General features: G+C 50.7%; 1 protein-coding gene and 1 long non-coding RNA gene across 5 annotated transcripts in view; both read right to left on the reverse strand.

Annotated features, from left to right (window-relative positions):
• Positions 1-16,583, reverse strand: part of MX1 (MX dynamin like GTPase 1) — a 29,522-nt gene extending 12,939 nt beyond the window's left edge. Inside the window, exons 1-9 of one of the 4 annotated variants that reach the window (XM_072740012.1) lie at positions 16,360-16,583; positions 12,466-12,556; positions 11,417-11,537; positions 7,454-7,640; positions 6,041-6,178; positions 3,695-3,849; positions 2,895-3,033; positions 2,166-2,364; positions 69-147 (exon numbers count right to left, since the gene is read on the reverse strand). In XM_072740012.1, coding sequence (XP_072596113.1) covers positions 69-147; positions 2,166-2,364; positions 2,895-3,033; positions 3,695-3,849; positions 6,041-6,178; positions 7,454-7,640; positions 11,417-11,515 — 996 coding nt within the window. In that variant the 5' untranslated portion in view covers positions 11,516-11,537; positions 12,466-12,556; positions 16,360-16,583. Of the gene's footprint in view, positions 1-68; positions 148-2,165; positions 2,365-2,894; positions 3,034-3,694; positions 3,850-6,040; positions 6,179-7,453; positions 7,641-11,416; positions 11,538-12,465; positions 12,557-15,822 lie in introns of all 4 variants that reach the window. The other 3 variants (XM_072740013.1, XM_072740014.1, XM_072740015.1) reach the window with 3 other exon arrangements.
• A 91-nt stretch (positions 16,584-16,674) lies between these two features.
• LOC140595725 (uncharacterized) lies at positions 16,675-19,638 on the reverse strand. Its single transcript, XR_011997578.1, has 2 exons — positions 18,601-19,638; positions 16,675-18,238 (listed from the first exon to the last, which is right to left on the reverse strand). It is a non-coding gene; the product is annotated as an uncharacterized lncRNA (long non-coding RNA).
• Positions 19,639-23,102: the final 3,464 nt, after the last annotated feature.

Below are 23,102 nucleotides of genomic sequence, written 5' to 3' on the forward strand. Positions count from 1 at the left end.
GCCCCCGTGGTGGAGCTTGGGGCCTGTGGGATTCTAGTCAGAAAACGGACGGCTCCGCACGTGCTTACACAGATGTGCGTGATGAGCTCAGAGGTCAGTTTCTCCGCCAGGTTGGGGACTGTGGCCCTTCCTTCCTCCAGGAGAACCCTGCAGACAGAGAAGAGAAGACATGCACACATCCACCGTGGTGTGGCCAGGAAACGCAAGTCGGCTCTCCGCTGCAGGGACAGTCAAGTTCCTTCCACCTGGAAGGGATGTCCTGCAAGTGGCACCCAATGGAGGGTCAGAACTGGCTTCCACGGACTGGTGACCGAATTGTAGTTATTTTGGATACTTCAACAGCGGCATAGAGTTGTACCGAATGGTTGAATCACTTTATAATTGTTGAATCAATTATACACCTCAGACTAATATAACACTGTATGTTAACAACTGGAATTAAAATAAAAAACATAACTTAAAAAATGGTACAGGGGACCCTAGGTGGCTCAGTCGGTGGAGCATCCAACTCTTGATCTCAGGGTCATGAGTTCAAGCCCTGCATTAGGCTCTACACTGGGCATGGAGCCTATTTAAAAAAATAAAAGGGATGCCTGGGTGGCTCAGTGGTTGAGCATCTGCCTTGGGCTCAGGGCGTGATCCCAGGGTCCTGGGATCGAATCCCGCATCAGGCTCCCTGTAGGAAGTCTGCTTCTCCATCTGCCTGTGTCTCTGCCTCTCGCTCTGTGTCTCTCATGAATAAAATCTTTTTAAAAAATGAAAAAAAATGTTTAAAAAAATAGTATTGAGTGATTCCTTCCAGCTGATACATTAAATATGTCTCATGACATGTGACTATAAAACCAGTCTATAAAAACACACGTGATCACTTACAAATGTATTTTCATAACATTCACATCCTTTTGTGTGTGATGCACATGCCGGTCTACACAATGCATGTCAGTATAGGGCTTCACAAAAATACACTGACGCATACCTACGTAGGAGTGTGCAAGATACGGGTTTGCGGGACACGGCCCTTCCTCAAGATGAGATCTTAAACCATGAGCTGCTTGGAGGAAGGAAGCCTTATTCTTACTCCACCCAAATCTATGTTCGCTGAGTTATTACAGGATTTTTGTTTTTCATTTTTTTGAATGAACATTTTTTATTTAAAAAAAAAATAAAGCTAAATCCTCTTTGACCGTGGTGCTCATCCCTTTTTTATTTATTTTTAATTTTTGTATTTTACAGGATTCTTTATATTTATTTTATTTATTTATTTTTAAAGATTTTATTTATTCATAAGAGACACAGAGAAAGAGAGGCAGAGACACAGGCAGAGGGAGAAGCAGGCTCCATGGAGGGAGCCCGATGCGGGACTCGATCCCAGGACTCCAGGATCACACCCTAGGCCGAAGGCAGGCACTAAACCGCTCAGCCACCCAGGGATCCCGGATTCTTTATATTTTAAAGGATTTTTTAGGCTAAAGGACAGCAGGGAACCATGAGTTTACATGTCTATTTGTGAAAGTACACACATGGCTAAGTGTTGGTCTCTACAACTGTCAACTTTTTAAATTGTAATAAAATGTACATAACATAAAGTTTATAATTTCCTCCAGTCCATTGATTGATAATCAAACTCATGTGGCCAGTGATTTGAAAGGCCATGTTTATCATACATCAAATATATGTATCTGGGTCAATTTCCGGGCTTTCTAAATTTTTTTCTATTCTGAGGCATTTACGTCTTCATTCTGGTTCAAACACCATATATAAATGACTATAGCAAATTCCCTCCTTATCTGATTTTTTAAATTTATTTTCTGCTATACTTTGACAATTCCTCTTTTAAAAAAAAGACTATTTATTTGACACAGAGATATCGAGAGAGCACAAGAAGGGGGAGCAAGAGAGGGAGAAGCAGACTCCCCACTGAGCACAGAGCCCTACGCATGGCTGGGTCCCAGGACCCTGGGGTCATGACCTGAGCCAAAGGCAGATGCTTAACCGACTGAGCCCCCCAGGCGCCCCCATGTCAATTCCTCTCTTATTCTTCCAGACGATTCCCAGGGTCATTATACAAGCCCGCTCACACATACACTCCGAATATCTCCTTTGTCCCCAGGCAAAACAGAGGTCCTAGGTTTGGGTTCACCCATAAGAAAACGCAGCCAGGGTACCTGAAATGTGGGTGGTCCTCAAAGAAGTCTTTCTCCTTCTGCAGAGCCTCGGCCAGGCTCACTTGGTCCTGGATGTCCTGCTGGCCCCGGCACTTGACGATCATGTAGCCCTTCTTCAGGTGACAGACAAGGTTTTGTGCCACGTCCACCACCTTGCCTTCAGTCCCTCTGTCCACCAGGTCAGGCTTTGTCAAGATTCCTGCAAGCCGGGGCCTTTTGATTAGAGAACACTCACAGCCTAGCCTGAGGGCAGACCACAGCCCAGTGTGACGCAGAGCCCCCCCCCACCCTCGCCTGCGACAGAACCACAGCTCAGGCTGCACAAAGACAACTTGCCCTCGTGAGTGGCGGTGGGGGGCCTACCTCCCCCAGCTCTTGGCCCTTGCCAGAGAGACAGCAGCATATGATGGCCTTTTAATTTTCTTTCTGCCCAGTGGCAAAGTTCAATCTAGTATTACTGCAGTGGTTTTCAAATATCCCTGTGCAGCAGAACCCCCTTCCCGAGGCAAGTCTTAGGATGCAGGGCCCTGCCCCGTAGAGTCTGACACAGAAGAGTTGGCGGGGTCGAGGCACTTGAATTTCTAAACATTCTGCATTTATTCCTGCAGCAGGTGGCGCGTGGCCCACCCTCGGAGAAGCACAAGTCCAGCCAGGACCAGCGGCATCATTGGCTGAGGCTGCTGCAAAGTGAAGACCACCTATGGTGTCTAGGTTCTTCCTTCTTCTTACCTATGGTCCTGTCTCCATCAGGGTCCACCTCCTGAGCCATGCTCAGTGCCTCCGTGGTGGCAATGTCCACGTTGCAGGGGACCACCACCAAGTTGATCGTCTCCTGCTTAAGGATGTATTTCCTAATGAGTTGCTTGGTCTGCGGAAAAATAAGAGCATATGAGAGCAGGGACAGGGCCTGACCTTGCACTTGCTTTGGGACCTCAGAGTCCCAGGAGTATCTCCCCAAAAGAAATGAGCCCAAGGCAAATCCTGGTGGCACTTAAAACTCATGCCTGGGTTACAAGAATCAAGTTTCCCCATGGCAGAAACAGCTCTGGAGTCCGGAGCTCTGGGAAACCACCAGATCTTAGCCCAGTAACTGCCTTCTAAGACTCCACAGCTGATAACCACAGGGAAAAATAAAACTCAAAAAAGCGCTCAGTTGTGCCCTAAATCTTTAGTTCATCTATTGGGTGACATTCGCCAATACGAAAATATCATTATACTTGTTTCTAATGCTTTCTCTCCCCACATAAAACCCCTTCCTAATACATATTGGTCTAGATACGCCACAAAATGTAACTATAACCAAAAACGAGTCATGGGGTAAAACCCAAACGTGTGTAAAATGGATTTTCAGTCTTGCCTGTTGGTCTCACACTCCCCAGAGTGCCTCCATCTGACTTGGTAGAGGCCACAGAGACCACCACGCTCTCCCCATCCCCTTCACACCTCCTGAGATTCACTATCCCGGCTCAGCCCTGAACCCACTGCTGTCTGGGGCACCACTCTGCACCCCTCCCAGACCAAGGTTTTACCTGGCGTCCGATGTCAGCTGGCTGATTGCCCACAGCCACCCTGGTGATGCCAGGGAGGTCTATCAGGGTCAGATCCGGGACATGAGGAGAGCTGACCTCCAGGCTGATTAGCTCATGACTGATCCCCTGTCCTTCCCCGGCAATGGCATCCTGGGCTAGGGAAGGGGGAAATGAGAGAAACTCAACAGAGCTTATAGTGGAAGCATCTCCCTACAGCCCTACAGCAAAACTTCCCTGCCATGAGTCCTGGACAAGGCATATCTGGAACATATGTACTTTTCTGGAGCTAAAAGGAACCTCAAAGGATAACTCAGTATTTTCTTTGCCAATGGGCAGAACCACATGCAGAGAGACCTAGTGAAAACATCCCTCAAGATCACCCCCACCTGTACCAGTTCAGAGCTGGGCAGACCTGAGTTCTTCCTGCTGTCACACCTAAATCTCCCCATTGATGTCATTAGGAAATTACCAACAAGGTAAAATGAAAGCAAATAAAAACACACAGGGACTCTTGAAACATGATCTGGGAAGGTATGGAGGGGAACGTGCTTGTTTCAAGCAAGATGAGCACTGGTATTCCATTATGGGATTTCATTTTACTTCTTCCTCCTTAATGATGAAAATTTCAAGATATAAATGGATTTTGTCAAATTATTAGCTGCTACCATTTGACTTCTTTCTACACCCAGAATGCCTTTTTGGCTTGTTTTATACAGTCAGGAACTTGGGATGAGAGTGACAGCAATAGCGTGTGTGTCATCATCTGATAACTGTGCCTCCAATTTCCATTTACCAGACATGTGGTTGTGAGATTAAGTCTGGCCCATGAGGTAAATGTGACAAAGGCATAGGCAACCTCCAGAAACTCTCCTGAACAGGCAGGAAAAGCCCTGTGCTGGTGTCCAGCTGGCTGGGACAAGGGAATTCTGATTAATCATGCGGCTTTGGGAGTGACAGCCACACACAATGAGAAACAACATGGGAGGCTGGTTCCTGACGCTGGAACCCTCAAACCAGCTCTGGTCTGCCCACCTCCAGACATCTATGTGAGAGAGAAATAAAATGGGCACATTGTTTAAACCACCGTGTTAGCAGCCCACTTGCACAAATGGCCTCAACAGTTCCTTCCATCGCTGTCTGCATGCTCCTCTACAGGGTGACCTTCTCCCATTCAGACAGTCTGTCTCTTGACATTGGGCTTGCCCATGTGATCCCCTTTGGCTGACAGGACATCACAGAATGGATTGCAATAGAGATTGAGAACTTGTGCATGGGGCTCCTCCTCCCTTGCTGCTGGGAACCCCTCTACCACCATCTAAAGAGCCCAACTTGGCCTCCTGGAAGAGGATGGCCACCACATGGAGTTCTCTCCTGGGCTTGGGTATGTGACCAAAACCATCTTGGACTGCTGGCCCCAGCCAAGCCAGCTGATCCTCCGAATCACGAGTAATGAACAGTTCCAAGCCATTGGGTTTTGAGATCAGTTTGTTACACAGAAAGGGCCAATTAAGTATACACAGTGGTTTTGAATTTTCTGCCCCAGGAGCCAACCTGACCCCAACAATCACACAATAGCGTTTTGACTATAAAACATCCCTTAACTTTTGTAAAAACAGTCTGTAAATACGACTTAGGGCTTCTACTTCATAAAAGTCAAACTCCTTTTCTGCTGCTCAATGTTATGCTACTTTTGAACCCTCCTCAAATGATTGAAAAGCTTATTTATTCTCCTCAGTCTCAGCAGCAGCCAATGGGGTCACTACTGGTCCTTCCCTACTTCAAGTGCTATTTCCCCTTTCAGATGCTTCAAGTTGGCAGCGTGACCTGCGTGGCTTGCATTCACTGAGACCTATCGTAAGTCAGCCCAAGCTAGGATTATGCACACACATGCATTTCACTCTTGGCAGAAAGGGCTCCAGGAAAGCTTCTAAAGAGGGTTCAGGAGTGTTCCAGAATGCCTTTCAACCAGGTGAATTCCCACGTGAATGGGAAAGAGGTTTCCCAGCCCCACAACCCGATTCTTCCTCCATCAGATCTGTGGAGGGGGAAAGCCCTTGAATAAAGGACAGCTCCTCCTTGTTTAAATTTTAAAATTCACATTACCTCCAGATACTTACTTACAAACTAAGCAATAAATTGCTGAGATCAGATCCTGTCCAAGGTGCTGGTCATAATGAGGGTCAAAGAAGAGAAGCTAAGAGGGAGCCAGGGCCTGATGCACACAGGGTGAGAGGAGGACCAGCCCAGAAAGGGAAGGTAGGAACAATGACAGATGGACCTCCTCCCACTTCACACAGGTGACCAGACATCCAAGCAGATGATGACAAACAAATGTGGGGCACTCACCTTTATTGATTTCCACTTCCACCTCTGAAGGGTCTGAAATCTCCATCTCAGTATCCTGGTAACTGACTTTGCCTCTCCACTCATCCTCATTTATGAGCTTCTTCAGCTTCAGCACCAGAGGACATCTTGTAACAATACCTGGAGGCCACATGCACATCAGTCCTATAAACTCTGCTCTTAGCGGTCACAGAGGGTGGCCTCAGACCAGTGGTGTGCAAACTTTTCCATGATCATCTGGGCAGACTGCTAAAGCTTTCTGATCTTATTTTGTCACATTCAGAAACATTATGTCTGGGGTGGCCTTAGAAATATGCATCTAGAGTATGCATCCCAGGTAATTTTTTGCTCACGAATGCTTGAAAGCCATCACTTTAGGTTTCTCACTTCATCTCAGTGTTTTGCCATCAGCTCAGGTGGCACACTGCAGTGGGAAACCCCCAAACTCAGGCAAATATCCTCCATTATTCCCCAGGATACAGGATCTACTACCATCAGGGACGTGTACTGCTGTCACCAGGCCATCCTACCATAATCCCTTTGCTCCAAACTTCCAGATCCCACCCTCTACATCTGACCTGTACTTCAAGGTCCATCTCAGGTCTACCTCCTTCCCTTCAGCCCTCACTGATCCCTTGGCCTTGGCACTCAAACAGCACCACTAACCAGAGCACCAATCTTGACCTCCCATTCAGAAGGTCACTTCATGAGAAGGGGCTCAGGAAAGACACCCACATGCACATGGTTCTAGGGATCCAACTACATTTACTTAGACCTTCTACAAAGTGCAGGTTACATACAATCCATACAAAAATATGCAACACAAGGGTGCTATGGACTGAATCATGCCCCCCCCCAATTCATATGTTGAAGCCCTAACCTTCAATGTGACTGTATTTGGAGATGGGGCCTTTCTTCAAAAGGGTAATTAAGGGGCACCTGGGTGGCTCAGTGGTTGAGCACCTACCTTCAGCTTAGGGAATGATCCCAGGGTCCTAGGATTGAGTCCCACATAGGGCTCCCCACAGGGAGCCTGCTTCTCCCTCTGCCTATGTCTCTGCCTCTGTGTCTCTCATGAATAAATAAATAAAATCTTTTTTTTAAAAAAAAGGGTAATTAAAGTTAAATGAGCTCATAAGAATGGGGCCCTAACAAATATGATGGCATCCATACAAAAAAAAAGAAAGTCATCAGACATCTGCATGCACAGAGAAAGGGCCACATGAGGACACAATGAGAGGATGATCAACTGCATGAAGAGAAAGGTCTTGGGAGAAGCCAACCCTGCTAACACCTTGGTCTTGGACTTCCAGCCTTCAAAACTATGAGAAATAAATTTTTGTTGTTTTAGCCTTGTAGTCTGTGGCATTTTGTTATGGCTTCCTGAGCTGACTAATACAGAGGGCAAGTTCTTACCACTGCCTCTTGGAAGGGCAACTCCTGACAGAGCCTCCAGCACAGAGCTCTTGCCCGAGCTCTGGTCCCCAATGACAGCAATGGCCGGCAGGGCCAGGTCCTGCTCCACACCCAGCGCCCGCAGGGAGTCGATGAGGTCGATGCATGGGCGTACCTTCTCCTCATATTGGCTACACAGGCTGTTCCCCTAAAAAAAGCAGAATCAAAGAATTCTGTCCTGGCCTGGAGGACTTGTTCCATCAAAGATGAACAACTTCAATCATCCTAATACCATAGGTTCATGGAGCTCACAAAAGAGAATGGGAAAGGAACAGAAAGAAATATGTAAAGAAATAATAGATAAAAATTTCCCAAACTTGTTGAATGATGAACCCAAAGACCCAAGAAGCACCATGAATCCCAAATGTAAGAAACATAAACTACATCAAGGCCCATTTTAAACAAATTGCTCAAAACTGGTGATGGAGAGAAAGTTCAAGCAGCCAGGGACTATGTTACACATTAAGGAGCAAAGATGAAATTTACAGTAGATTTCTCATCAGAAACAATACAAATAAGAAGAGAGTTGAATAGCCTTTTTTAAATACTGGGGGATTGGGGAGAAAAAATCCATCAACCTAGAATTCTATACCCAGCCAAAAAATCTTTTTAGCAAATGAAGGCAAAGACTTTTTCAGACATAAAAAAGTAAATGAATTCATCACCAGCAGTTCAGCACCATAGGGAATATTAAAGAGTCCTTCTTTAGAATCATAAAAAATAATTTGATTACTTCAAAGAAGGTAGGTACAGAGAAAAAGAGAAATAAAGGACAGATAGGTCAAACGGAAAGCAAATAGTAAAATGACCTCAAACTTAGTTACATTAACATGCACAATAAATATAAATGGTCTAAATATGCCTAGAATAGTCAAAGTGATTTTGAAAAAAGAAGAACAAAGTTGGAGCACTAACATTATCTGATTTCAATATTTACTTAAAAAGCTTCAGTAACCAAAACAATGTGATACTGGTACAAACATAAAGAAAGAGATAATAGAACAGAATATGTATTCCAGAAATAAACTGACATTATGTATGGCCACCTGATTTTTGACAAAAGTGCAAAGGCAATGTAGTAGAAGGATAAGTTTTTCAACAAAGGGTGCTGGGAGAACTGGGCGTATATATACATGCACAAAAGAATTTTGTCTATATTCCACATCATATAAAAAAAATTAACTCACAATGGATCATAGACCTAAATGCAAAACCCAAAACTACAGAACTTCTAGAAGAAAACAGGAGAATAATCTTTGTGGCTGGGGATAAGGCAACGTTTTCTTAGATGTGGCCCCCAAAGTACAATTCCTAAAAGAACCATTGATAAATTGGACTTCATCAAAATTGAAAAGACCCAGTCTTTAAAAAAGACTTTTAGGAGAATAAAAGCAAGCCATAATCTGGGAGAAAATGTTTGCAAAACATATATCTGATAAAGGACTTATGCCCAGAATATATAAAGGACTCTCAAAACTCAACAAGAGAACAACCTACCTGATTAAGAAGAAAATACGAGAATGGGCTTTGTAATATATATATATATAGTTCCTTTATATCATGGTGAGAAGCTATTTATAGTTTGTGCCAGATCAGCTTTCATTGTCGGGCACCATCCTGTGCATTGCAGGAGGTTTAGCAGAACGCCTGGCTCGTCATTCACCCCGAGGTGAATACCACCAAAGTGGTGTTTGGAGACCCCAAAATGATTTCAGACATTGCCATGTGTTCCAAGGGGATAAAGCAGCTCTGGTTGAGAACCACTACCTTACAAAGTTCGTGAGTACAAAAGTTGATACACAGACAATGCTGACAGATTTCTGCAGAGAAGGGGGTTCATACAGACAAAGACCCCCTTGACCCAATGTTAGTGGGGCCCCTTTGAGCCCTCTTCTCTGCTTTACCTCTCTTGGGGTGCTGAGTCCAGACTTAGCAAAGAATCCACTAAGGCAGTTCATCCAGAATCCACTCACCGTTTAGAGTCAATCAAGTTCCCTCCCCTGGCCCCTTGTTGCTAGCCTGATCTTAGTAACTCTTGCTCCTCTCTCTCACCCTTCTGGTTGTCTATATATCCCCATTGTCCCTTGCTACCCTGACTTCGATCTCTCTCCCTTATAGCCATAGCCTCCAATAAAATCCTCCTGATCGTGTTTTTAACAAGCGCCTGCTGTGATTTTTCTCTATAATAAACTTCAGAAAGGTCTGGAGAACACCTCCACAGGAAAAGCCCTGTGGTGGTCATGCTGGAAGCCTGCCTACACCTTTGTACCCACCAGACACCATCTTAGCCTTCCTCATGGGTTCTTTTAGGTTTTCATTTCTTTATATCACCCATTCACAAGAGTTTATAAAACATGAATAGCAGTGCTTGTGCATGAGCCAATTACCTGAATTAAGAAAACACACAATCTAAAAAGAAAAAAAAGAAAACACCAAAATTCCAGTATGCTCCCCCATCACCTTCCTGCTGTCACCCCTCCCCCCACCCAGGGTCCCTCCATCCTGAGTTCATAAGAACCTTGTTCTTCTGTATGGCTCTCTCACCTACCCATCTTGAATCAATACACTGCTTCCCGCTGCCTGACTTGGAACTTTATATAAATGGGACCACACCATACATTTTTTCGATGACTTGACTCTGTTTCACCATGAGGTTTTTCAGACCTCATGCCTTGATTCTGACTCCTATATAAGAATTCTACTGCATGAGCGTACTGCTATCTACATATGTGTCCACCATTCACGGGTGCTTGTGCTGATTCTGGGTTTTGCTATCATAAAACAACACCATTATGAACATGGCTCTCAACAAGTACACCTGCAAGAATTCGCATAGAGGTTCTCGAACCTGAGCACCAACAGGATCACCCAGGAGGGCCCATGAAAACACAGATGGTAGGCGCCACCCCTGGAGTTCCTAGTGCTTTAGGTCTGGGGGAGGTGGCTGTGTGGGGATGATATTTGCATTTCAGACACATTTGCATTTCGAGCTTTCTAGGCCTTATTGAGGATGCTGGTCTCCACACTTGGAGAACCAAGGTCTACAAGGTCTACATGTGGAAATAGAATTGCTGAATTATAAAATACACCCACTCAATGTGCCTGGAAAAGGCCAAGCTCTGGCCAAGTAAGTGCTTACGAGTAGCATGAGCTCTTACCGCCCCATATGCTGCTGGTTAGAGTCAGGCAAGAGACCCAGTTATATTAGGAGCCCTCTTATCTTTCTATGCCCTTCAGTGTGGCTTTTAATATTGTTTAAAATACTATCAAGCATCAATTACAAAGATGGAGTCAATTTGAAAGAGGTTGACGACCCATGTGACTTTCAGATGCCTGACAGCAGTAAAGAGAGCTCTCTCTCTCTCATAGTCACATGAAGTAAATACTATTATCATTCCCACTCGGGAGATGGAAAACCAGGCTTTCAAACCAGGGAGGAAGAGCCATGTTATAAACAAGATCCTACAGCTGGAAGTGTCCGCATTGGGATAAAACTCAGGTCAGACCAATTCCACAGGCCAAGTTTGGCTCCCCCCACCCCTGCAAAAATCCCCCCTTGATTCTGGGAAAAAGGGCACCACACGGCTTCCATGTGAGGGAGTGTCACAATGACACCTCAGGGTTGCAGCTGGAGGTGGAGCCATGTAGTGGGCACGGGACAGCACAGTGGTCCTCGAACCAGGAGCCTGTCAGTGTCTCCCGTGGCTTCCCAGGCTGAAACTGCACCCCATCAACCAGCATCAGCCAAGACGGGCCCCAGCTGAACAAGGGAGGGATCACACAGGCAAAGCAGGGCAGGAGGGATAAGGAAGCAGCATCTGACATGGGGTGGGGGCAGCAGGGAGGAAGCACGGTGTACATGGACAGTCCTCACACAGCACAGCTCATGTCCACACAGATAGACGTTTTCAGATAGCAACTTACTATTCCCTGATTTTTCTCTGCCTTCTCAGTAAGTCCGTTTAGTAACACATGATTGGGTACAGGATTCGAGTCAGTGATTTTTCCTTGAGAATTAACCATCTTCTTCCTTTATCAATGCAGCCTAAAACCAAAGCACATCAGAAGTAAGACAGTTCAGAAGCTGAGCCACCCACCGTCAGTCACAGAAATACGCCTACCGCAAGACACAGCGGGGACCCACCCTGGGCTCCTTAACTCTTTAGGAAAAGAGTTAAGGAAAAGAAATGACAACAAGGAGCCGAATGATGAATGGAGACAGACCTGCCTCCCAGCCCAGCGCTCTTCAGGAATGTGCTCCAGAGCCCAAAAGAGTCCTTCCAACTACATACTTCCTGTTACAATTTGAGGTCGAACATCAAAAATCTTTTTGCCATAAATTTAAATTGTGGCAAAGAATACAATTACTGATGCGCTTTTGAAATTCAGGTGTAAAAGTAAAATTATTACAGAACCACTTCCAATGTAGCTGCAGGAATCTGAATATTATGGGAATTTGATACCCAAAATTATGGTTGAAAAAAATACCTGACCTTTAGGTTCTTTTACTTTGTTCCTCTAGCTCCAGACTTCATATTTTTATGCCATTTCCCCCATACAAGTGTATCTTACTGCCTTTTACTTTATTTTTCCCAGTTTCATTGAGGCATAACTGACATCCATCACTGCATAAGTGTGAGGTGTACAGCACGATGGTCTGATTTATACATTTTGTGTATTTTGAACCTATTTTGATTACCACCATAGGTTCCACTAACACCCACCTTCTCCTATAGATACAATATAGATACAGTATCATTTTCTTTTGAAAGAAGTTAATCAACCACTTTAGCATACTCATCTGTATCCAAAAAACATATACATACATATTTGAAATTCATTTTTCATAATTTCGGGGACCACAAGTCTCTAAATATTAAATTTTACACATCTAAAAATCTCGGGTAAAAGTACGTGAGAATTTTTCTGTAACTTGAAATAAATGTTATGAAAATTATAAAACACGTACTTACCTCCAACACAACTTCCTTTTAACTTGACGACGTAGCGCTGACTAGCTGGACCGAATCGCAGAGCTGTTCTCTCACGCCCGGTGACCACAACCTGGGTGAATAAATGTGAGCGCACATCAATGGAAAGTCCCACTGCTGAGAACGGTGTGCAGGGGATGTGCGTTGAAGCGAGGTCATGCTTCTCAGAATCCTTTTGGTAAATCTTAAATATCTTAGTTCTAAGATAGATGGACAAGGCAGAGCCTTGCTATAAATTTACTGCCTGACTCCACGATTTTTTTTTTTTGATGCTCTCTATGCTTCTTTTCACAAGACCCTCCCCCAAGAGCTATGCAATCTTCCTTTAATATCAGGGCAGTTGAGGGGTGCCTGGATGGTGCAGTCAGTTGGGAAACCAACCCCTAGCTTCCGCTTGAGTTGTGATCTCAAGATTGTGGGATTGAGCCCTGAGTCGGGCTCCATGCTCAGTGTGTGGGGTCTGCTCTTCCCTCTGTCCCTCCTGCTCATGCTCTCTCTCAAATAAATAAATAAATAAATAAATAAATAAATAAATAAATCTTTATAAACAAACAAACAAACAAATATTGGGGCAGTTGAAAGAGCCAGGTTAAAAAAAAGGGTGAGGGCAGAGAGGGATGTATTCCTTTTTTTTTTTTTTTTTTGGATGTATTCCTTTTAACGCAAGTGGGAGAAAGATTTTCTGAAAGGCAACCGATTGTAACGACTACTTACAGAATATGGAAATTTGGAAATTTACTTCCTTAGCTCCCCTTCCTTCCCCTCTATGCTTTTGGAATTGCTCTGTGCTCAAGAGGTCCCAGACTGGAGCTCCAGGTTGAAGACCGCAGCTGCCTCAGTTGGCCTTAACGCATCCAGTCAGGACATCGGTGGTCCCCAGGGCTTGTACCTCCGTGACCACAGGTTCAGATTCGGTCAACACAGGATTTTGTGAAAATTTCAGGAGCAAGGTGATCTCCGTCATTAAAGCCCATTTCTTTTTCTTTTTCTTTTTTTTTTAAGATTTTATCCATTTATTCATGAGAGACAGAGAGAGAGAGGCAGAGACACAGGCAGAGGGAGAAGCAGGCTCCCCTCAGGGAACCTGATGTGGGACTCGATCCCAGGACCTTGGGATCCCCTGAGCCACCCAGGTGCCCCAATTAAAGCTCATTTCTTACTCATCCATTACACTCAGCACCCCATGGCAGCTGTCAAACTCAACTGAATGCATTCACTAGTTCCAGCCTTGGTGGAGTCAAACTCCCAGCCCCAAACCGCTTATAAAATGTCTAACCCAGGGTAGCCCGGGTGGCTCAGCGGTTTAGCGCTGCCTTCGGCCCAGGGCGTGATCCTGGAGTCCCGGGATGGAGTCGCACATCGGGCTCCCTGCCTGGAGCCTGCTTCTCCCTCTGCCTGTGTCTCTGCTCCTCTCCCCCCTCTCTCTTTCTCTCTGTGTCCCTCATGAATAAATAAATAAAATCTTAACAAAATAAAAATAAAAAATAAAATGTCTAATCCCTATCGCATGTTTATAGACAAGACTGCGAGGAGTACTGAGGTAGGTGCACATCACCCCCAAGCCTCCATCCTCACCCATCTTGCTCAACCCCAGCAGCCAGGACGGACGGCCTCTTCTCTCACTGCCAAAGTTTGGGGCAGGGGTGGGGGAGACTACCCAGGGCAGGTCTGTGAATACTCAGGGCCCTGCTGTCCGCCGAGGCAGCTGTCCAGCTGCCCCTTGAATGTTTGATTTCAGACGGCAGAAGTTTGCCAGTGGCTTCCAGACCCAGACACCATCCAGCAGCAGGGTCACTGGGCAGTCTCCACACTGGGGGGTGGAGGTGGCATTCAACAAGTACCAAGTGGGTTGCCACCCTTGTGCGAAAGCCTCCTCAACCCAGATCCCATAGAGATCTCCCCACCCCTCATAAGCACCACCAACCAGTGCGCATCCTGCCAAATGACCAATTCAAAGTCCACAACGTGCCCAACAAAAATTAAGTCCAGTTTTAAAAATAATCCTCGCAGAACTTAAATTTACCTATTTCTCTTGAAACCCCCTGACATTTAAATTTTTTATAGTGTACTATAGACCTAATGCTCTCCACTTAAAGCTCAGTGCTGGGAGGTGAAGGGAGGGGGTGTTAGAATGGGAGGGAAGCCAGGATGAAAATGGGGGGAAGGGACGCCCGCATGACAGGGGCTCCTGGCCATCCCGGCCAGCAGCTTGGATCCAAAGTGGAAAAAAAGAAAATGAGGGATGCCCGGGTGGCTCAGCGGTTGAGCGTCTGCCTTCAGCCCAGAGCGTGATCCTGGAGACCTGGGATCGAGTCCCACATCGGGCTCCCTGCATGGAGCCTGCTTCTCCCTCTGCCTGTCTCTGCCTCTCTCTGTGTGTCTTTCATGAATAAATAAATAGATAGATAAATAAATAAATAAATAAATCTTAAAAAAAATTTTTTTTTAAAAATGACACAGGGCTCCTGGGTGGCTCGGCGGTTTAGCACCTGCCTTTGGCCCAGAGCATGATCCTGGAGTCCCAGGATCGAGTCCTGCGTGGGGCTCCTTGCATGGAGCCTGCTTCTCCCTCTGCCTGTGTCTCTGCCTCTCTCAAAAAATGACACAGCTAGACATTTCAGGAGCCGCCTGGAACTGACAGCTGCGGGTCAGAATCACTTGACAAAACCCGATTTAAAATTTAACCAAATTCCTAGAATCCCACGGGCACAGCTCAGCGGTCCCCCGGGGTGGACAGAGCGCAGGTGTCAGAGCCTGGTTCCCTAGGTCAGCCCCCAGGACTGTCTCACCTCCCTCCATCCCTGGGGACTAGCGTGTTCGCGGCCCATTCCTGGGCAGGGGTCCCTCCCCAGACGCCTGGCCCCCCCCCCCCCCGAGGGGGCGGGGGGGCGGGCCTGGCACCTGCTGCTCCTTCCAGCTGCGCGGCTCGGGACTCGGCGCGCCCCCTAGCGGGGACCCTCCGCTCCACCCTCCGCGTCCGCAGCGGCTCCCGCGGACCCCGCGTCTACGCAGTCCCAACCGTGTGCCCGCCGGGCTTGCGCTCCCCGACAGTGGGAAAAGTGACAAAGCCAAAACGTCCCCGGAGCAATGGGGAGGCCGGAAGGGGTCTGTACCATTCCTCCTCAATCCCACCGAGGACCCTCCGCGGCGGGCCTCCGCGGAGAAAGAGGCAATAGTACGTCTCCCACCGACATCCGCCACTCCTGCACCCCGGCCCACGAGAAGCCGCCATCACCCCGAACCCTAGCATTGCTCTCGGGGGGACTAATGGTCAAAACAGCCCCTCCCCACCCCCTTCCAGGAATCATTCCTGCCCTTGGTTGGGCGGACTGCTCTTACGCTTTTGCCAAGACCTTGCGTGTCCCGGATTGCGCATCTCGGCTATTCCCGAACAAACCCACTTCGGCGGGCGAAAGAACTCACTGCTTTATTTTTCGGGTCAACAGCAGGAAATAAAAAAGGGCCCGAGGGGTGGTCCACCCTGGAGGTGGCCGTGGAGGCCCCGCCGCGGTGGATGTGAAACTTTCTCAGTGCGCATCCCCTGAGAGACCCCCCCCACACCTGGCCGCCACCCCCTCCGCCTGCCCACCTTCCCCAGCAGAGGAGCCCGCAGGGTTGAGGGGGGCGCTGTTCCTGATGAGTCATCAGAGCCTCGGCAGCCTGTTGGCCCGAAGAGAACCAGGCGCGCCAGAGCGCAGCATCCTCATCCCCATCCCCATCATCACCAGGGCCAACCGCTACAGTCTCCCATCCCGCATCTCTCCCCCACCCGCCCGCGCCCGCCGCCCCGGAGAGCTGGTCTCTGCAGCCAGCACCGCCCCGCCCCCCCCCACCAGCCCGATGGAAGATGCTGGGACCCAGGAGCGCGACACTCACCTGTCCCCGCGCAGCCGCGAGGGCCACCGGCTGCCCCTCGGCTTTTATGCAGCGCCAGGCGCCGCCCCTCGCAGTCCGCCCGCCCCCGCAGCCGCCGCGGCGGAGAAACGAAACTCTGCTGGACGCCAGGGAGGGGGCTCGGGCGGCGCAGAAACGAAACCGGGCACCCCGCCCCCCTCCGCCTCCCCTCTGCCGCTGCGCCCCGGGGAGCCCATCGCGGGGGGGGGGGTGGGTGGGGCGCAGGCCCCTGGGAATAGCACAGGATTGCCAATCACTAGCAAGCTATGGCAAAGCCACAGGCAAGTCCAACACACAGAAGGGAGGAACGTTATTTTATGGAGAAGATGGAGGAAATGGGGGGGGGGGGGGGATGTTGAACAAAAGTCTATTGGAGAGAAGCGAGCATGGGGGTGACGGCAGTTTCCCGTTGGCTGAGATGCACGGGTGGCCGATTTCTGGTCCCAGGTGCCGCGCGCACGCTTCCCTGTTGGGCCCTAACTGATGGTTCTCCCCTGTCGTGAGTCTGCGCTGGATCTGCGCCTGGCCTGTCACTGACACCCAGTGGCGCCACCCTCCCCACTTAGCATCCCGCTTCCACTCCAGTGAGCTTCTCTTTATTAATTTTCACCAGATCCTCATCCTCTGCCTCCTTGTCTACGTCAGGTCCTCTGGGGAGTTGGGCGCATCTGATTTCTCCAGGATGGAGATGGAGGTGGGGGAGGTGGAGGCAGAGAGCAAGCAGGCCCAAGAGTGGCCCTCCCTGGGCGGGGAGGCACATTTCCTCTTGGAAGGCCTCTCCATTCTCCTTAGCTCGGCTTGGAGTCCCAGACAAGAGGCTCCCGGAAGGCTGTGATGGGAAAGGGCCACCCCAGTCTGCTGGAAGACCCCAGAACCCACCTCAGCTCCAAGCCCCCCAGGGTCAGGGAAAGCCCAGATGGAAACAAAGGTAGTATGGCCCACCCCAGAGAAGGGGAGGAGGCCCCACAGTTCGACTCTCTGGTTGAACTCTGCTTTGCAGGATCCACTGCGGGGGTCTGGGCAGCCCAGCCAGGAGGGGGGCAGAAGGGGGGACACAGGCTCTCCCCATCATCAGGGAGGACTTTTGGTCTGGCCACTCACTCCTGTGAGCCTCAGTTACTCTCCGGTCAGGAGGAAGAATGACACCAATTCCTGATGGGCTGTGAGCAGGATGGAGGAAAGGTGCCCACGGGTACACGGGAAAGTGTGGGTGCGCGTGCAGAGGTAGGACACAGAACTCTGAGGAACGATGGTCCTTTTGCAAACCCAGGAGGCTCTCCCCAACCACTCAGGTTGAGGAATGACATCACAAAGTGCTCTGGGTCAAAAGTGACAGCCAGGTGGAACCAGTCAATGCCCGGGCCAGGACAAGGGGAAGGTGGCTGATAGGTCTGGTGTGCCAAATTTAAAAGGCACTGCTCGACTGGACTGCCGGCTATTTGGCACCTCCCTCTCCTGATGCCAGGGACTCCTGGTGTGAGATTTTAGTACTTCCCTGTTTCTAATCTGCTCATTATAGGAAGTTCCCTGAAGGGCCCAGAGGCTTGTGAGGGGGTGCAATTCAGAAATAACACAATAGTAAGTCCTAGGTCCTGAGTAAGGCCGTGCCACACGCCAGCCCCAGAGAGTAAGTCACCCGCACGGCCCTCCTATGACACGAGGAAGGCTATCACTCCCAGTTTATGCATGAGATGGGGAGACCAAGGAATGAGGTCCCTGCTGGGTCCCAGGGCTAGGAAGGGGCCAGCATGCAGGAGAGCTCAGACTGCCACCCCAGGCTTATTCCTCAGCTCTGGAGCATCTTCCCTTTGCTCCTCCACAGGTTCACAGTCTTCCACCCGAATTACTGACGATTCCTTCTCTAGGAAAAAAAAAAAAAAAAAAAAAACCCTCACTGATGACTGTGTATTCTCTCAAGTAAGTGTCAAACTCTTAGCCTTTGAGAACTGTCTTTCCGGCTCCACACCCCTCTCAGACATCCCTGAATGCAGCCCACGGTACTGTTGCCTGTCCTTCCTCCCAGGCTCCCAGAGACACCCTCTCCTCCCCTGCCAAGTCCCAACTGTGATGCTCCCTGTCTATGCAGCCACCCTTGGGAGCTCCTTCCAAGCCTGGGTCATGCCTCTTCCAGCCCATCAGCCCATCTTAGCTCAGTCTTAGATGTTGTTGCTCTCAGGTGGATGTTGTTGGGTGGTGGGCGGGAGGGACGCAGTTATCACCTACCTCCACGGGGCTGACGCGTCCACAAAGGCAAGCCTGCATCCCTCCAGTGCCTACCACCTACCAACAGCAGGTGCTCCGTAAGCATGGGCTGAGTTTAATGGACTGAGGTGCCCAGCCCCCTCCCCCCGGGCCACAGGGCCAGTGGGCACTGCCCTCTTACTGTTGTTTCCTGTGTGCATTAAAAGACATCTGGCAAAAACCCCTGGAGAAGCACATTAGTAGACAAACAATCACCCTGCTGCCAGGACCCAGGTGCCCAGGACACCCCAGGTGTCTCTGGTCCTTGTCCAGCCCTCTCTCCACCAGACAGGCCTGGCCCTGACCTGCTGCGGACAGCTGTGCTGGTGTTAATGGATGGAAAGCCATGCCTGGGAAGCTTCGGGGGCCGCTCCCTACCTCCTCCAAGCCAGTGGATTTTCCCCACTACCCCCCCCCCCCGTGGAAATGGACAGCACCCGGCTTACATGCTGTAGGGAGTGGGAGTGTGTGGGGTGTTCCCAATTGCTTAGCTTGGCGCGCCAGCCGTGCCCGTGCCCAGCCTCCCCTGGCTCAGCCCGGCTCCCACTGCTTGTTGCTCACTACACACAACTCCTCCAGCTACTCCCCCAGCTCAGGGGTGCTCCTCCTCCTCCACCTGCACGCTGGGCTCCTTCCCAGCTCACAGCCTCCAGCCACCTTTCCCAGACCCAGGGGGCGCTTCCTGAGAGCCCCAGGTTCCCTCCCATTCCCACCCGCGGACCGTGGCCTCATCGCTCGGCCTCGACCTCCGTGAAGGCCCGTCGAGCCCCCAGGTTGCCCCAGGGCCGCAGCAGGCCGGTGCAGCTGCTGCTGCACTCGGGTCTAGCACAGCGCGGGGCGCATAGTATTTCAATACACGTTTCTAGGATGAGCGCCTGAATGGGGAGTGGGGGGACTGGCTGTGCTCCTCAGGCGACCCCCGGGGCCTTTACCCTCAGCACCTCCTCCCTGATTTCCTTTCCCTGTCACCTCGGGTTCAGTTTCAGTTTCTTTTTCCCTAGGTTCCCAGAAAGGAAAGTCACGAGAGCGGAAGGCGGGGGGCGACGCCGAGGAGGAGGAAGGGGAGGCACCGGGATGAGGAAGGAGCCGAGCCAGAGGAGGGAGGGGGCGGCCCTGGGAGGAGGAGGGGCGGGGCCTGGAGGGAAGGGGCGGGTTCGGGGGCTTGGGACGGGGCCTGGAGAGGGGCGGGGCCAGAGGTGGATGGGGCGGCCCTGGGAGGAGCGGGGGCGGGGCCTGGAGGGAAGGGGCGGGTTCGGGGGCTTGGGACGGGGCCTGGAGAGGGGCGGGGCCAGAGGTGGATGGGGCGGCCCTGGGAGGAGGAGGGGAGAGGCCTGGAGGAGAGGGGGCGGGTGCAGGGGCATGGGGCGGGCCTGGATCAGAGAGGTGGAGCCAGAGATGGATGGGGCGGCCCTGGGAGGAGGAGGGGAGAGGCCTGGAGGGGAGGGGGCGGGGCCGCAGAAGGGGCGAAGCCGCAGAGGGGGCGGGGCCAGAGGAGGAGGGGCGGCCCTGGGAGGAGGAGGGGCGGCCCTGGGAGGGCCGGGGGCGGGGCCGCAGGAGAGGGGCGGGGCCAGAGGAGGAGGGGCGGGTCCTGGAGGAGGGGGCTGAGTTGAGGGCATGGGGCGGGGCCGCAGGAGAGGGGCGGGGCCTGGAGGAGAGGGGGCGGGGTTGAGGGCATGGGGCGGGGCTGCAGGTGGGGGCGGGGCCAGAGGAGGAGGGGAGGGGCCGCGGGGCGGGGGCGGGGCCAGGGGAGGAGGGGCGGCCCTGGGAGGGCCGGGGGCGGGACCGGGGGAGGCTCTCCAGCCCGGGTGCCTCCCGGAGGCGCCGCGCAGAGCAGCCTGGACTCGGTTCCCCGGTGCCGGGAAGGGGTGGGAGCTCGAGGGGGCGCGCGGGGCGCCTGACGCCGCCTGGGCCGAGGGCCAGAGCAGTGCGCCCCCGCAGCGTCCCCTCTGTGCCGCCCGGGGCGCGAGGCCAGAGTACCGTGTCCCTTGCCCGGTTTTGCTTTCTCCTCCATAGATGCGGCCGCAGATTCGTGCTTCCCAAAGGAGGGACCAGCAGCATCGGCGTCACCCGGAAGCTTGCAGGAACTGCAGGGTCTGGGGCCACCCCAAGACCACTGAATCAGTCTGCATTTTAAGGAGGTTCTCCAAGTGGTTCGTTTGCAATTCAAGCGTGAGAACCTGGTGCCTGCAAGACTGCTATTTATTTGGTGCTGAAGTGTAGGGCTCGGGGTTGCCTTCAAAGCCCCAGGCCAGACAGAGCGCCGGTGCCAGAGCAGATGAGGTACCAGAATGGTGAAGCTGAGCTGGTGGCCCTGGGCCCTGGGCTGGTGTCGCGGGGCCCACCCGACCTGCAGTGACGGGAAGGCCGGTGGCCATCACAAGGTCTTTTTTCTGCGATAGGGCCTGGTGGTGGTTGCTTTGTGAAAGCTTGTTGTTCAGATAAGGGAGGCTGTTGCCCGGTGACCTGCCTTCCCAGGACCTTTCCCCAAGGGCTTCTGGGAATTGGTGCAATCCGTTCTTTTCACCAATTCTCAAATACCAAGCCAGTCAGTGGCATTCCTCCTCTACCTGCAACGGGGCTCAGTATTTCGTACTATAGGAAGTGGGATGCTTGCTCGGGCAGCCTGTATATAGTGTAGGAAGTGGAGAGACCCGCACAAATACCTCTATTAAAAATGCCATCCCTTGGCTGTGGAGCATTCATGCAATATTAACCCTGTCGGATTCTGGGCCAATTTCTGCGATCTCCAATATACGGAGAATCAGTCATATAGGAGGTGGAGACTCAGAGAGGGGGACTCCTTTGCCTGAACTCGACCGCTAGTGAGAAACTGAGACTCCTTTCCATGCTTTCACAGGCCAGCCTGCTTTCTGGGTTGCCATTCCAAGCACCTGCCTGCCAGCCATTACTCATTGCTCCGAAAAACATGTCTAAAATGTATGCGGTGTGCGAGGTACCATGATAGGAACAGGCTTCTGTGTTGAAAAGTTGTCTTCACGCTGCCTGTCATCACTCTTGGGCAGCTTTAAGGAAAATTCAATCAATCCTATTTACAAAATGCCATCCTGATCCTGATAATCCTATAGACCTTTCATTTGGGCTGCCATGTTGTGGTCACGCCCCAACATGTGACCTGGCACAGAACTGATGTCTTTGGCCACGGCTACCGAGGGCCTGAGGCCTGTCTACAACAGATGAGTGAGCTGGGAGCCTGTATCAGCTTCCCGCAGCTGCTGTAACAAATTGCCACTTACACAACAGACACTTACTCTCCTACGGTTCTGAGGCCAGAAGTCCAAGGTCAGTTTCCCATGGGGCTGAAGTCACGGTGTTGACGGGGCCATATTCCCTTTAGAGACTGGCCACAATACTTCTCCTTGCCCTGTCCCACTTCGAGAGCTGCATCCTTGCTTGCTTGGCTCATGGCTGCTTCCTCCTTCTCCAAAGCCAGCAGGGTAGCATCTTCCGATGTGCTCCTTTACGTTGACTTCTCTGTAGCCAGCTCTTGCTCCACTTCCCTCTCATGAGGACACCTGTGATGGCATCTAGAGGCCCACTGGGGTAATTGGGGGGCATCTCCCTATCTTTGGGAGCACAGATTCCAGAGTAACCAGAAAAGTGTCCCATTTAGGTAGGGAAAGCAAGGGGGTTTTATAAGAAAGAAGAAGAAAGTAATCACGTGATTTAGATAAGGAAGAAAAGAAACCTGTGAATTCAGTGCTAGCCAGCTGAGCTGCTTTTCATGACCAGCTAATCAATTCTTTTATTGGTGCTGTCAAAACTATTCCTGGTATGCATTAGTTAACTCTTTGCTCATCATAGGGTTCATATCAGCAGTTTTGTGGTCGAATGCTAGTCGTTCTGGTGGATTTTATGAACAACTGCTTGCTGGAATCTGACCCAGTTCCAGCTCATTAGTTAGAAAGCAAAATGCAGCCTCAACATAGAATCTCTCTGTGCAGAGACTGTATCCAGTTCTGCTCACATTCGCAGGCGCCAGGGATTGGGGCCTGGCTGTCTGGGAGGCCGTTCTTCAGCCCACCACAGAAGCGAATCCTCCTCCAGCTGAGCCTCAAGCTGAGTGCAGGTGCCTGGCCCACAGCTGTACAGGCTCCATGAGACACCTGCCTCCACCACCACCCCCTTCCGCCCCGCCCTGGGACCTAGAGGCACCTGCTGAGGAACACGGTAATTCCTGATCCAGAGAAACTGAGATAGGAAATTTTGGGGTTTAAACTTGGGATAGTTTTTTTTTTTTAAGTTTTTATCTATTCGTGAGAGAGAGAGGCAGAGACCCAGGCAGAGGAGAAGCAGGCTCTGCCCATGGAGCTCAATGCGGGACCTGACCCTGGACCCGGGGATCACCCCCTGCAAGCTGAAGCCACCCAGGCGCCCCAGGGGATAATTTGTTAGGTAACAATAGATAACCAACACAGCATGTCCCTGCGTGTGACAAAAGAGGCATGTAGGGCCTCAAGGAGTAG

This window comes from Vulpes vulpes, chromosome 15 (assembly GCF_048418805.1).
Source record: "Vulpes vulpes isolate BD-2025 chromosome 15, VulVul3, whole genome shotgun sequence".
NCBI classification, from domain to species: Eukaryota; Metazoa; Chordata; class Mammalia; order Carnivora; family Canidae; genus Vulpes; species Vulpes vulpes.